The following is a 15,874-nucleotide window of genomic DNA, read 5'->3' on the forward strand; positions in this document are numbered from 1 at the left end:
ATCATTTTTCCTAAGTACCTGCTTTTGGCTTTTTTAAAAATTTATAATTTCTTTTTCTCTCATTCTTAAGAAAACCTATTGTATACAGTTTGCAGTATCTTTAAGGATATGAGAAATGTTATATTGGACCAGTGTTTTTGAATTTGATGGTGGTACTGGTAGACTTTCTCTGAGGGATGAGGGTTTATAATTTCCTTCTGTGACATCAAGATCTAACCTTAAATAGATATTTGGTGCACACCCAAACTTAACTACTTAATATAAAAATGAATAATTTCTACTCTATAACTACTTCATTGGAGCTTACTGGGTACTCCTTGTTTTTTTTTTAGAAGTATATTTATCTAGCAGTATCAAGTCCATGTTTTCTTTTTAAATTATTCATGATATTATAGACTTCTAGAGTCATTTTTGTAAGCTTTTATTTATCCAGAATATAGTTCTCAGGATTTTCCTGTCTTTAACTTAAATACACATAATAATTTGAATTGTCTGACTGATTTCCTTTTTAGGTCCCTTATGTATTTATTAAGATATAGTGGGTATGTGAAATTTTCTAGTTACAGGGATATGAAAATTGCATATGAGAGTATAGTATTTCTCTATTGAACGTGAATTGCTTTAAAAAAAAGACAAAATATATTTCTAATATTTTACAAAGAACTTTAGTTTTTAATATCCCCAAATCTAAGGTTAATGAACTGTGAATTTATTTTCTAATTGATAGTAAAACTAGGTTAGCTAAAAACTGAAGCATTTGATATTTCAGTTATAATTATATTATTGTTTTCTGTAAAACTATTAATATAGAAACTGAAAAAATAATTTGTATCACTTAGAAATTTAGCTGGTGGAGATTATCATAAAAGATAAATTCAAATGCTTTACCTATTTTGTTTCTTATCATCTATATGATTCTGTTTTAATAATATTTATAGAAGACCATAAATATCTTTTTAAAATTTAAACCTTCTAATCTTCTTACCAGGAATTTTGTCATAGCAAAATAAGTTGTGGTTTTTGTTCCCTGAAACTACTGACAGTCTAAAGAATGTTAAGCTTAATTTGGAAAGATAATGGATAGCGTATGTCATCTTTTCTTATCATCGTAACCATTAATATATATGGCCAGTTCATCAGAGATAAAGGGTAGATATTTTTGTCAGCTATTTATTAAAATCTATATTTTTTATGTGAAGTTCTACCTGACATCTTCCATATTCTCTAAAACATCATGACTTAGAAAATAGGGACAAGTAAAAATTTTAGAGGTCGCTAAACAAATGAAATGGATATGAAGATGAACTTTGCAAAGCTCTACCGAGTATTATGGGTCACAATGTGTGTGTGAGTGTGTTTGTGCGCACGCATGTGCATGTATACACGTGTGGATGGCAGACAGATGCAGTGCCAGTTGCAGAATCCTGGTAACTCATAGAATGTGGGTGATATATAAATATGCATATATATATTCACAATATGAGAGGACTTTGTGCTATGTCATTTCACATTTTCAGAAAGAATAAATTTTAACCAGTTTTCTAAAAATTGAAGTTATGTATTTTTAGTGTTGCTTTTCGAGCACATGGATTTCAGAATGAAAACTGAGAAATGGAAGCTATATCTTCAAAGCAAAATTCAACCCATATGTTTGTGTCCATTAGCAAATATGTATGGGAAACTTGAATCTGGGTGACTCATTATTATTTTGATAATAATGTGTTTTTTAATGTGTCTGTACATTAAAAATAGCACCTTAAAACTAAAGTAGAAATGTTACCCTTACTGACCCATAGTATATTTAAATTCAAAACAGTATTTTGAACTATAATAATTCAGATAATGGTGTTTTGTTTAATGCATTGGGAAAAGTATTCCATTCTTTAATACTACATCTAATATTTATTTTAAATGGCTAATATTAAATCTTTCATATTCACCTTTTCAAATATTAGTATTTTGAGCATGAACAGCTATGTAAGTGAAATCCACTTATGTAAAAATTGTTTTTTAAAGAAGAAAATACGTGTTTACTGATAGAATGATTACTATTTACTTTTGCGTTTCAGTTGCACTTGGAAAATATCTGCCCATTATCATCAGTGTATATATTTTTTTGCAAGTAATTTACTTTTCCAAAAGTGTGGTTAAAATTGTTTTTCTGGCATAATTGTTTGGATTGTGAAATGTACATGATTTATTTTAATATTGTAAAAAAAAGAATAAGTTATTGCATCTTCTGTATTATGGTTTCATGTGAATAATATACCATTTCTTTCTGTTTTCCATTGAACTATTCAGTGGTCGGTGAAGATGGTAAGCCTTATGTGCTGATCTATATACTGTGCCAACATTAAATAATCACAAAACATTGTTTTGTTTAATTCAAAACAAAGTGGTAACGTACATCCCCACATGTTACCTTGTATGTCTTTTCTTTTTATAATTTAATCCATAGTCCAACACATGCCAGTACCTCTGATGTCATAAAATTTAATAATAATGTGGTTAACTGTAACTCATTAAGTTCTTAAATGTTATTGGGTGGAGTCTTTGTCATGTTACAGACAATGAAATTATAGTTAAACGTCATTTTAAAAGTTACATGGTAGAACAAAAGTTTATGTTTTTACAAAAGAAAAATTAAAAATGATTTTTCTTAACACTCTTTAAAAAGATCATATAAGTTTGATTTGTAGTTTATCACAAGAATCATTAGATTTTCCAAAATGTAAGAAAGAAAGATTTCTTGCTCGTTTCATTAGAGAGTCAGTGCTTTCTTCTTGTCTACTAATGAATGGGAATAAAAGCACAAATAACTTAAATATTGTGTGTGTGTGCGCATGTGTGCTTGTGCATGTGTGTGATGTTCCTTTATACATATGTTTCAAACAAATTAATGGAACTGCATTGTGAAGACCTAATGTAAAAATTATTGGGTGCTTATGTAGTTTCTCATTTTTGGAAAACAAATGAGTCTTTTTCAGACTATTGCAGTTTGGCCTTTTATGAATTCCCATGTAGTAGGAGAGGTTTTTAAATGTCTCAGAGTCTCCTTTACAGCCATAGAAAATAGAGTGAGTTTAGTTCTCATATTCTATAAAGGAATATGTTATAATGTAAAAATGGGATATTAAAAATGCAAGTACCTAGCTATCTGCTGTTAATAAATTTGAGAACAAGTTCGATTAATGATAAGTGGAAATCTGGAGGATTTACTTATAGGTAATTGTGAGTTTATTACAATACTATCAAAAAAAAATATTGAAATGTGTTTTTTCATTTCATTAAATTTAAAAATATAAATAAGAAAGTTTTACTTTTGGCACAATATAATAGTTTTCAAAGTATTATATACCTGTACCCCAAATTAGATTAAATCTGACAACTTACATTGATAATTGACCACTAAATTTAAAGGCACCTTATAGGAAATTTTGCCATTTGTTTATTTAGGTCAGATTTGGGTGATTGACAGATTTTTATTTCTGGTGACTGGTAGATTAAAATACAAAAGCCACTTAGAAAAGATGTCCTCCTTTTTTTTTTTTAGACAGGCTTGTTGAATGTCCATAATGTTCAGGCCATTTGCAAAAAATTTTCTTATGAATTAAATGTTACATTTGATCATGGCTTACCTGAAAAGTGAGTTTTATCTTTTTTAAAAGCAAGGGAAGCACTCTTATAGATGGTGAAATAAAGCTATTTAGATGTGTTATAGGAGTCAGTGGTTCAAGGAGCAAGGATGCATTTGTTGTGGGAGCTCACTTCAGCAACACTTAAAAAATTGAATTGCATATTCTTAAAATCCCCATTTTAAAGAGAAAAATGAAGAATAATAGTTGTCAGCAATTTTTGAGTATGTAAAATCTTACATAAATATGGGCTCATGTTAAATGGAATCAATAGTTGCTAACATTGGTCTGGTTGTATAATCTCTAATAAGATAACTACGGTAACAATGACATGATTAACATTTAAGAGGAGAAAGACATCATTTGAATCAGAAGTTACATCTAAATACTAGAACTGTTTCTTAAATGATATAGTTTCTTGAATATCAAAACATTAAAAAAATTTTAGACATTAAGCATCCTTCCTAAATAAGGATTTTATCTTTCTTTGGATTATATCTTTATTTCAAGAACAACTGAGGTATGCTATTTGGTTGTACAAAGGATAATTGAAAATAAATTCCTTATTGGAATGTAGTTTCTACTTACATTTCACTGGGTGGATAGTTCTACCTTTTATTTTTTAATGATCAAGTATGTTTCGGTTCTAATGAATGGTTTAATAAATATAATCATTCAAAGACTGTGAAATATTAAAATATTTTTCATTAGTTATATTGCCTTTATGAGGTAAGTTGTTTAACTCAGTTATATAAACTTTTCATATTTTCAGTCTGAACATTTGTAATATCCCGAGTATCACGGCAATAGATTTGATTTGGGAATGTGGTGCAGTATGTTATATAAAAAATACTTTGTATAAGTGAGAAATGTTACGTGTTTCCATTTCATTGTTATTGCTGTAAGAAGGTTCATCTGTATTTATTTTAACTCTGCCGAGACCTGAATATAATGTTATACTGGTAATTACCAATTATCTGTATCTGCTGATATTTTTACCTATTCTATTTCATGATTTTTTAAAAAGTGACTGGCATCTGAGCTCTTTCTTCAATACGATTTTTTTTTTTTAATACGATTGTTTTAATTAACATACACATACGTATCTATGTAGATTTCTTTTTCTTAAAAGGAGGTGTTTGGGGCTAATTTGAAATTAAACTTAAAATTGATATATATTCTTACTTTATAGTGAGTATATTTTAGAAATAAAATTTCATGAAAATATCTTTTATAATGATTTAGATTCTCTTTTCAGGGCCCAGCACTAGAAGATTTCAGTCATCTGCCACCTGAACAGAGACGTAAAAAACTACAGCAGCGCATCGATGAACTTAACAGAGAACTACAAAAAGAATCAGACCAAAAGTATTTTCCCATTAAGTTCTGTCTGCCATCATTATTCCTTTCAGAGTCTACTTTGAATGATATGTTTAAATGTGATGTATAAAAGGCTTAAAAATTATACATCCTAATTGAAATATCTTTTGAGGGAAAAATACAGTCCTAAACTTTGGAAAATTGTGCTCTGTCATATTTTTAAAATGAAATGTTAGAGTTTCTTAGGTTGCAGGTTACTTATTGGATGCTAATAGTATATATTTATGTCTTCCATAAATTTTCAAAATAGTTTGATGATTATCAAGGGTAGTTTCACCAACACTAACTACCTCTTATATTTTGATAAATTTTTATTTTGCTTTAGTATATAAATTGAGCTCAATAGAAATCTGAGGTTATAATTATTTTGTTTGCTGCAAGAATGTTGGAAAACAGTGTTTGATTACTTACAGCTTCAGATTCATTCGTAGCTTTAATTTTTTTTCAATTTTATTAAAAGTTTCTTTTAGTTCAGTTTTGTTTTAATGAATATAGAGATTTATATATGATGAATAAAGGGTTATTACAGTGGATTGGTAACTTACTACCTGCTTTTACACTGAAGATAAAATTGGAGCTTAAACTCTGACATGAATGATTGAAGAGATTCATACTTGAGAATGATCTGAAGATAGGTGATATTAAAAGTCAATTTTGTCTCAATAAAACTGGAAAAAACAAAGCATTAAGAGATCAACCTTAAAAAGGAGAACTGTAGGATGAGATGAGAAGAAATTTCTGTCATTTTATGTAACACATTTAAAGGATAAACAGAAGAGAAGGAATCAGTGAGGGAAATAATGGGACAGAGGTGAAGGGAAGGGAAAAGAAAATGTAACCTCCAGGAAATCAAGAAAGAAAAGAATATTAAGGAGTGTTAGTAATGTCAGATGTTACAGCCAAGGAGAGCTAATTGAGGCATATATAGTGATATAATAGTGATATGGTAATAGTGATATGATTAGAGAAGTGAAGAGGATGAATGACTTGAATTTAGAGGGAGAGGGGCAAGTTAAAGATGGTATAGATGAGTGGGAGGATGATGATGCTGTGAACTAAGATAAGGAACACCAGTGGAATAATGTGTCTGGATGAGAATATGATGAGTTTGATTTGGGACATGATGAGTTTAACAATATTGAGGAATATTCTTTCAGTCCTTGATTAAATATATATAATCTCATTTAGGAAGCAAGAAATGAAATCTTTTTTTTTTAATTCTAAATGTTTTAAAAGACTGCCTCCATAAATTACTAACTATATACATGATCAGCTTCGTGCAGATTATCTTCAATCAGGTAATGTTTGATTAAAGTTAAAGAGATACGACTTTTACGATTAGGCTGCATGTGAGTCCCCAGAATCAAATGAAACTCTTTTATCTGGGAACATGTAAAGTAAATGTTTAATTTTATGTCTTCCTGCTCATTTTCAGAGAAGCACTCAACAAAATGAAAGATGTATATGAGAAAAATCCACAAATGGGGGACCCAGGGAGTTTGCAGCCTAAATTAGCAGAGACCATGAATAACATTGACCGCCTGCGAATGGAAATCCACAAGAATGAGGTAGATTTGTTATTTAGCAGTTGTCTAAGATAAGTTCATTTTTATAAACTTCATTATGATAGATTGGGTTTTGCTAGAATTATCTTCAAATATTTTATTTTAGAGTTTATGATCTAAAAGTAAGGTACCATAATCTAAAAGTAAGGTATCATAATCTTTCTTTTTTTTTTCTGTTTCTTTTTCTTTTGGCTAAGTTGCGTCTTTGTTGCTGCGCTAGGGCTTTCTCTAGTTGTGGTACATGGGGGCTACTCTTTGTTGCTGTGCGTGGGCTTCTCATTGCGGTGGCTTCTCTTTCTGCGGAGCACGGGCTGTAGGCGCAGACTTCAGTAGTTACAGCATGCGGGCTCAGTAGTTGCAGCGTGCGGGCCCTAGAGCACGTAGGCTTCAGTAATTGCAGCGCGTTGGCTCAGTAGTTGCAACGTGCAGGTTCTAGGGCACATGGACTTCAGTAGTTGTGGTGCACGGGCTCAGTAGTTGTGGCTCATGGGCTCTAGAGTGCAGGCTCAGTAGTTGTGGTGCATGGGCTTAGTTGCTGTGTGGCATGTGGGCTCTTCATGGACCAGGGATCGAACCTGTGTCCCCTGCATTGGCAGGCAGCTTCTTAACCACTGCGCCACCAGGGAAGTTCAGGTATCATAATCTTTAGAATTAATCCCTCGTTGAAGTTTTTTTCCTTATTTAAAACTTTATGTAAAACTAAACGTACTATGTTTTTAATCAGTCATCAAGTTGATCATTGACCAAATTGAAATAAAGGTTTCCCTTCTCTAAGAATTACATAATTATAAAGACCCAAAGCACATTTTAAATGTAGAATATTTTATGAGCTTTAAAATACATACATTGGGCTTCCTTGGTGGTGCAGTGGTTAAGAATCCGCTTGCCAATGTGGGGGACACAGGTTCGAGCCCTGGTCCGGGAAGATCCCACATGCCTCAGAGCAGCTAAGCCTGTGTGCCACAACTACTGAAGCTGCGCTCTAGAGCCCGTGAGCCACAAGTACTGAAGCCCATGCGCCTAGAGCCTGTGCTCTGCAACAAGAGAAGCCACCGCAATGAGAAGCCCACACACCACAACGAAGAGTAGCCCCCACTCGCTGCAACTAGAGAAAGCCCTCGTGCAGCAACGAAGACCCAACACAGCCAAAAATAGAAAATAAAACAAAAAGTAAATAAATTAAAAAAAAAAAATATATATATATATATTTATTGAGCTCAGTTTTGTTTTTTCCCTAAGGCTTGGCTGTCTGAAGTTGAAGGCAAAACAGGTGGAAGAGGAGACAGAAGGCATAGCAGTGACATAAATCACCTTGTAACACAGGGACGAGAAAGGTTATTTTTTGCATTTTATTTGTATTTCCTGCTTTTACCCCAAACTTTTCTCACTGTTTTGTCCTAAACTTCATACAGTTCTCTTTTTTCCTACAAGTTTGGCTTTTAATAACTCAATCTTTGAACCTAAATAATTTTCTGTTTCTTTATAATAGCTACAGGTGAAGTATGGAATTTCATATTGCTGCTCAGTTCTAGTTTGTAATGCGTCTACAAACAGAGAGGTAGGAACTTGGAAAATTCTGGGAGCTGTGGTCTAGAGGCATAGGCTCCCCAGGCCTGGGAAGATTGCCTTTAGGTTTAGATGGAGTTGGGTAGCTTATGCCAAAGAAAAATTTAACTGTCAAATTACTCAAAGTTTTGTGAAGGAAAAAAATTCATATTGTTAAATTGGATCAGAGCTTCCAAAAGGCATTTTACTAAATTTCCATGTTTTCATACCATTTGTGACATTTTCTCCCTTTGGGTAAATGTTTTTTTTCCCCCTCATAATAAAATCCAACAAATTTGGATTCACCTTAGAGAACAATTTGAGAGATCTAGTATCAAATATTGGTTTACTACCTAATTACATTGTAATTGAGCAAATTCTTTTTTTTTTTTTTTTTTTTTTTTTATTTTGCGGTACGCGGGCTCTCACTGCTGTGGCCTCTCCCGTCACGGAGCACAGGCTCCGGACGCGCAGGCTCAGCGGCCATGGCTCACGGGCCCAGCCGCTCCGCGGCATGTGGGATCCTCCCAGACCGGGGCACGAACCCGCGTCCCCTGCATTGGCAGGCGGACTCTCAACATCTGCGCCACCAGGGAAGCCTGAGCAAATTCATTTTTTAAAAAATTTTATTGGATTATAGTTGATTTACAGTGTGTTTCAGGTGTACAGCAAAGTGATTCAGTTATACATATACATATATTCATTCTCAGATTTTTTTCTCATATAGGTTATCACAGAATATTGAGTGGAGTCCTCTGTGCTACATAGTGGGTCTTTGTTGGTTATCTGTCTCATATATAGTAGTGTGTGTGTGTTAATCCCAAGATCCTGATTTATCCCTCCCCTCCACATTTAGCAGTTCATTTTTAATGCTCCCTGAGTCTCAGTTTCCTAAAATATAAAGTAAAGATTAAAATACCTGTCATACAGGGTTATTAGTAATGAATGAAATAATGTAGGGGTCCCCAACTGCAGGGGTGGCGCACAGCAGGAGGTGAGCGGCGGGTGGGCTGGTGAGTGACGCTTCATCTGCCACCCCCATCACTCTCATTACCGCCTGAACCATCCCGTCCCCCCACCCCCGCCCTGGTCCCTGGATAAATTGTCTTCCACGAAACCGGTCCCTGGTGCCAAAAAGGTTGGGGACGACTGAAATAGCGTACATAAAGCACCTACTAGTAAAATACCTGTGCTAGTATGTGCTTGACAAATGTTAATTTCTCCTTCTCTTCCTCTCCATTATCACTTTTTGAAAGTATATATCCTTAATATATCAAGAGATAGTCACAAATACACTGGTTTTTGTTATTAGGTAAACCCTAGATTAAAATAATCTAGTCCCTCTGGTTTGTGTTATTAAGAACTTGGCTTCCAGGCATACTGAAAGTACTGCTAAATCTCATCATGCAAATTATGAAAATATTATTCAGTCATTTGATTCTTTAGCAAAATCAACATTTTTTTCTCTTTTTGAAGTAAAAATTTACAGAAAAAATGCCTTTGGATTACCTGCTTTCTGGGATTTGCTTAGTTACTAAGTTTCCTCTTAACGTGATTAATTGGAAATTAATTTTACTAGGAGTCTTTTGGTTTTCAGTGACAGGATGAATACTCTACCCATACTGGCTTAAACTGAAAAGGGATTTTATTGGCTGACTTCAGGGAGAGCTTGATCTAGGAACTCAGATGATATCTTCAGTACTCCGTTTCTCTCCACCTTCCAGTTTTGCCTTACACTGTGTTGGCTTCATTTAAAGGCTCTACATGGTGATCTTCCAAAGCTCTTAAGCTCATATTTCTCCAGGTTCACGTCCAGTGGAAAAGGAAGGGAGCTTCTCTGAACAGTCCCAAGCAAAAGTCTTTGTGTATCTCTCATATCTTACTGGGTTACATGCCTACTAGTGAACTATTCACTCTGGTCATACAAGTTCTGTGCTAAGATGGACCCTCTGGAACCAGGACAGAGCAACTCTACCTGAAGCCTGTGAACTGAACATGGGTCTGGGTGGGTCCCCTAAGAAATTTTAGGGTTTTCTTGAAAAAAGAGGGGGTGATGAATCCAGGATGATAAAAACCAAATGTCCATGACATTTTTCCATTTTATCTCTGGACCCAGTGATAATGAGACATACTTACCGAATACATGTTATGTGCCTAGAACATTGTAATCTTTTAATTTTTAATTTCAGGAAATTCAACAAAAGCATTTTGAATTAGAAGACACACACACACACACACACACACACACACACACATACATTTCAACATTTAAGAAAATGAAGACTTAATTTGGAACTGTGTCATGGTTATTTGATTCTCTGAATTGATCCTGAGGAGATCAACTTGTAGGTAATATAAAAAGTTCCCATGTACTTGATTAGAGATAATTTTGTTTCATAGCCCTGAGGGAAGCTATACTGATGATGCAAACCAAGAAGTCCGTGGGCCACCCCAACAGCATGGTCACCACAGTGAGTTTGATGATGAGTTTGAAGATGACGATCCCTTGCCTGCTATTGGACACTGCAAAGCTATCTACCCTTTCGATGGTATGATTTTCTTAATACACTGTAATTGATAAAATGGGTTCCTTAAAGTCTACATACAGAGTCATGCACTGTAGTGTCCTTATAGCTAAATAAGAAAACTATAAGTGCCAGAAAATTATAATCCCAGTTCATTAGTGTGAATATTTTTGTTTTAACTACATTGCAGGTATAGAGATTTTTCTTCCATACATGACATTGAAAGAAAATTACCTATGTTATCAGCATCCTAATAAAGATTATTATTTAATTATCAACTTCGGTTGATACAGAATTTCCCAACTTTGATGTACTCATCAAAGTTGAAGCCGCTTGAGCATGTAGCTCAACCCAGAAAGTGGAAGGCTGGTAAATATCACTTCAGGCTCTTCCTTGTAACTTGCTAACATTGAGCGGCAGGTACTAGGCAAATGGCATAGCTGAGTGCCACCACCATATGCTGACCCTGTAGGCCATATTTTCAGGTGAGGGAAGGAGGAAACGTGGTAGCTTCTGACTATGCCATCCTTCCCCCTGTGATAGTTGGAGAAGAGACTCTATAAGGGGAGGAAGGCATTGTGGCCCTCTCTTACAGGTTTTTAGTTACCCTTCCCTCTCTTGGACTTTGAAAAATCGTTTTCTTCATTTCACAGAGGAGCAAGCAGAGTAACACCCTTACAAAGAAGTTATAAAATGGTGTATGAATTTAAGGCCCTTCCCTACCCATCCATTGTTTTGGTTTTTAAATTGAGTAGTTTTTAGTTGCTGCTCATTCTGAGAAAATAGTATTAAATAAGATCTTGCTATAATTTGCTACAGAGAGTAAGGGAAGGATTTAGTGTATGTTAAATAAATATTCATTTGTGAAAACTGTTACTGCTAAGCAGGTTGGGAATGGTTGAGGGATTGGGAAGAAAGAGAGGCCTGAGGCTGATGAAGTTTTGAAGGAAGTTTGTGGCTATGATCATTCTGCTTCTACCATCACCAGAGTTGGACCTGTATTTTTCTCTGCTCTCTCCTCAAATTATATTCTTTCCTTCTTTCTTCCAACCCTCTCACTGTCTTGTTACTATTTTGAACTTCATGAATTTTCTAGATAACAGTGCCACTCAAATTTGGGGAAGGAGTTGGAGTAGTGAAATAGGAGTTAGCATACCCTGTCAAATCATACAGTGTTGTTGTAGCTCAGATACTTCATCTGTTACATGGTGCTGCTGTTAATGCCAGCCTCACGGGTTATTGTGCAGTTCAAATGAGGTAAGTATATGAAACTGTTGGGTAAACTACAAAGCATCATAGAGGTGTTGGTAATGAGAGTCAGTGGGCTCATAGTTCTATTACATTGAAATCTAGTAGGGTTCCACGTTGTTTTTTGTTGTATTTGTAACTTTTATTCAAAATTATTGCTATACTTAAATTATGCTTGTGCTCATTTAGGACATAATGAAGGTACTCTGGCAATGAAAGAAGGTGAAGTTCTATACATTATTGAGGAGGACAAGGGTGATGGATGGACAAGAGCTCGGAGACAGAATGGTGAAGAAGGCTACGTTCCCACATCATACATAGATGTAACTCTAGAGAAAAACAGTAAAGGTGCAGTAACTTACATCTAAACTAACCCGGCAGCTTTGTAACATGTATGACATAGGAACGATAACAAAATGAAAACACAATGGGTGGGAAAACATAAGAAAGCTGAAAGGGCATCCAAGATTTATTGTTCACTGTGTGAGCTGAGTGTAGGCTCGATCTTAGAGATGTGACTATTACAAGAAACTGTTCTCGTGACGCTTTACCATTTGAGTGATGTTGGTGTGAAACTTAATTGATGCCTTTTGCTTTATGTCCTGCTTAAGTCTGTGTGAAGGATTTGTGTTTTTCTGCCTTATAAATCATAAAATTTAATCTACTGGGCAGGAATCCATCCTGTAGAGGGGTAGGGATAGAAAGCTCCCTACCCCTCTACACTTTGCTTCAGGAAACACAGTGACTGTAGTGAACTCAAGTAAAACTGCTCTGAAATGCTTGCTATAAAAAGCTGATGCCCAAAAGAGGGGTTTGGTCTAGGGGTTTGAAATTGTAGCTACAGTTTCTAGGAAAAATGTAATAATAGTTGGCTAATTGGATAAAATACGAATGTAATCATTTTCATTTTTGTCCTTATTCTCGACTTCAGTTTCCTAAAGGAAGAAAACAGGCACCTAACACATAATCTGTTTTAGTAGTAGGCTAATCAAGAGACGTGCAAAATAAACGGGCCTGGTCTTGCTCTTTAAGTGAATAAAATGGCTTTCTTTTAAGACCCAAGGATATTTTCAGGTTTTCTAGTAATTTTCAATAATGTGCAAGCTTTCTTCTAAATTAATGCTTGTATTTTTCATCTTTAAATGTCTTTTGAGAAATACCACTTTAGTGATACTAGCATTTAGCAATTATACATAGGAAAGTGGATTCTAAATAAACTAAGAGGAAATCTTGCATGGAGGAGAAGTACTGGCAAATTTTGCTTGAAAGAAAAAATGACTTTTTTCACTAACTGGGTTGGAGGAATATATCTCTGTCATCACTGAAGGCATTTCCTCATTTTAGCTGAATCGTCAATTATTAGGAGTTTTTTTTCCAATTTTAATAAGCATTTGTTGGAAACACTGTATAATCAAGACATTTGCAGTGCTAGTTGTGTAGGGGAGTAAAGTGAGGAAGCAATTAAGAGACTGGTCCTTAATTTTGCTCATGTTCCAACATGTTTTGGTGTTTTTAATAGCTGACTATAAAATGATTTTAGAGACATTTGGGATGGACACTTTAAACTGAACACTCCTTTTGGTCTTACTAAAGGTCTTCAGTAATTGTTCTTTTCTTTTTCCTCCTGGACTGCAGGTTCCTGAAGAGGGTTTCTGAGGAAATGGGCAAGATGTTGAAGGAGGTTACATGCAGCTGCTTTTGGGGGGAGGGTATTAGAGTTGTCAGGCTCAGAGAGAGTGAGAGAAGCAAGTTGCATGAGTGCATGCAGACATGATTATTTTTTTACTAACTTCATTAGCATTTCCGTACATTGTTTTAAAAAATCATTGTAATACCAACCCTTAAACTTGTCAATTACAGTTATTCACATAAAGGAAAAAAGCCAACAATGGCTAACCTTTGTTTTTTCCATTTATTTTACTGATATCCAAATCAGAAAGAATGCAGAGCTGTCCTTAAGTTTGTCATATCTGACTGTCCCAACAGGACTGTCCATTGCAGCTCTTTTAATTGGCTTTTAGACCCATTGTCTGTTAGAATCCTTGCCATTTTTGACTGTTCCAAGAGGACTGTCCATCGCAGCTCTGTTTAATTGGCTTTTAGACCCATTGTCTGTTAGAATCCTTGCCATTTGTCAGTGTCTGCCTGCGTCACCTCTGTGCTTGCTTAACATCCTGTTGCATGTCTAGAGTGATCGGGTTTAGATTTTTCAGGCATGTCTTTATAATCCCTTGTTCTTGTCAAAGCCTTTGTTTTGTTTTACATTTGTAGTGCAAATCACTTTGTCAAACATCTCCAGCACTAATGTTTCCATCCTACTATTTGTGTACGCTGCTATAACTTCCCCACTGCAAAACATTCCAGTTTTGGCATTATGAAGAAGCAGTTTGTGAACCTGAAGTATTTATGATCAGAAGAAAAAACATCTCTGCTCTAGCCTACAGCCCAGTTGAAAGAACTCTTTGAAACATGATACATCTTCAGCACCTCAGTCTGGGAAGAATCTATAGTCAGCACTGAAATCCTGGCATAATAAACACAGAAGATACTCACCACCTCAAGACAAAGGACTGTTGTCAGAAGTCAGCTGCTTCCATTCAAACGCTGCCTTAAACTAGAGTGCCTAAATCTGCTGATTGCCAACACTACCACTACAGTATCCCACAAAGGGCTTTATGTGTCAGCTCAGTGCGACCTCCATTAACTCGGCAGTGCTGCTATAGCTGCCGATACAACCTCGGTAGGTGGCTTTTAGAGCTCTACCATGTTTGTTGGTGCATCTTCAAATTTACGCATCAAACTAAAGACATGTCCGAGTCCATTTTACTTAGTGTTTTTATGAGAAGTTTTATGGACCTCCCTCCCATTGTCTTCTGATTTGGGGTTACTGTTTTCTCACTTAATTATTACAATGATAGTCTGTTTCCAAGTGATGATTTTATTTGAACCACATACAATTTAGTGAAACTTTGTAATGATCTATGTGCACTTTTCCTTGTAAAATGGGAGTTTCTGTATGTTTATACTTGTAAATATAATTGTCATCAGTGCCCCTACGCTCATGTTGCTCATGTTGTCCTCCCTCGCATTTGTGATTCTGTTAATGACTTGTATCTTAACTAATTTCTTAGTGACATTTAATGGGGAGGTGGGTGGGGGTGGGGGGATATTTGTAACATGGAAGCTTCATTAATTTGGTTCTTTACTGTTTTGAAGGAAGAAAGAACGTGAAATGGTCTGTGTATTGTTGGATTTCAAGCGATATTTTAGAAACTGTGTGACTGCTTTAATAATTTTTCCCAGTGTTATTTGAATCGTACTACCAGTTATACTAAAGTTGAATGACAATTGTGTGAAAGTCGATGCCTTCGTAAGATCAAGTACTCCCATTACACAGCTGACATGATAGTGTATTACCTTTAAGGCTAGTAAACTATGAAGTTTTAGATTTTAAATCTCGTTACAGGGTTATTTATATAAAGTGACATTATTCAGTACTGACAGACTACATAAAGTAGTTTTCAGATCCAGTGCTATTTTTATTTTAAAGGTTAGCAATGAAGAGGAAACCTGAGCTGGCTGTGTTTGTCTTCTGTACAAAGCCTGAGGTGCTTGTGCTTTTTGGCAACAGCCACAGAGGGCAAAGTTTAAGGCTTTCTTGTGAGGACTAACTGTTCTTTTCAAGCTACTGTTTGTTTTTCTTAAAGCAGGATTTGCTTCCGTAGGAGGCAAGTTCCCTCACGTGGAATAGTGCAACCTGTGTATGGGTTATTACAATAGGAAAGACATTTGTACTTGCACAGTTTAAATCATTCTTAAATTTGAATATGTGAATTGTCCAAAAGAAGTCTTTAATTTTTTCAGTAATTTTTACTCTTTTTGTGCACATGTTGATTTCTTAATGTAAATGCTTTGTTTAAGATAGTGTTCTCTGTTGAGAATATTTTCATGGAATAAAATAATCTTTTCATGGTCA

The 15,874-nt window shown here is 35.0% G+C and overlaps 1 protein-coding gene across 3 annotated transcripts in view; it reads left to right on the plus strand.

Annotated features, from left to right (window-relative positions):
- FNBP1L (formin binding protein 1 like) overlaps window positions 1–15,874 on the plus strand; it is a 120,565-nt gene extending 104,691 nt beyond the window's left edge. Inside the window, exons 11-17 of one of the 3 annotated variants that reach the window (XM_067726952.1) lie at window positions 2,302–2,316; window positions 4,894–5,003; window positions 6,451–6,583; window positions 7,820–7,914; window positions 10,526–10,674; window positions 12,088–12,246; window positions 13,534–15,874. In XM_067726952.1, the coding sequence (XP_067583053.1) occupies window positions 2,302–2,316; window positions 4,894–5,003; window positions 6,451–6,583; window positions 7,820–7,914; window positions 10,526–10,674; window positions 12,088–12,246; window positions 13,534–13,541 (669 nt within the window). In that variant the 3' untranslated portion in view covers window positions 13,542–15,874. Of the gene's footprint in view, window positions 1–2,301; window positions 2,317–4,893; window positions 5,004–6,450; window positions 6,584–7,819; window positions 7,915–10,525; window positions 10,675–12,087 lie in introns of all 3 variants that reach the window. The other 2 variants (XM_067726951.1, XM_067726953.1) reach the window with 2 other exon arrangements.

This window comes from Pseudorca crassidens, chromosome 2 (assembly GCF_039906515.1).
Source record: "Pseudorca crassidens isolate mPseCra1 chromosome 2, mPseCra1.hap1, whole genome shotgun sequence".
In the NCBI taxonomy this organism is placed as follows: domain Eukaryota; kingdom Metazoa; phylum Chordata; class Mammalia; order Artiodactyla; family Delphinidae; genus Pseudorca; species Pseudorca crassidens.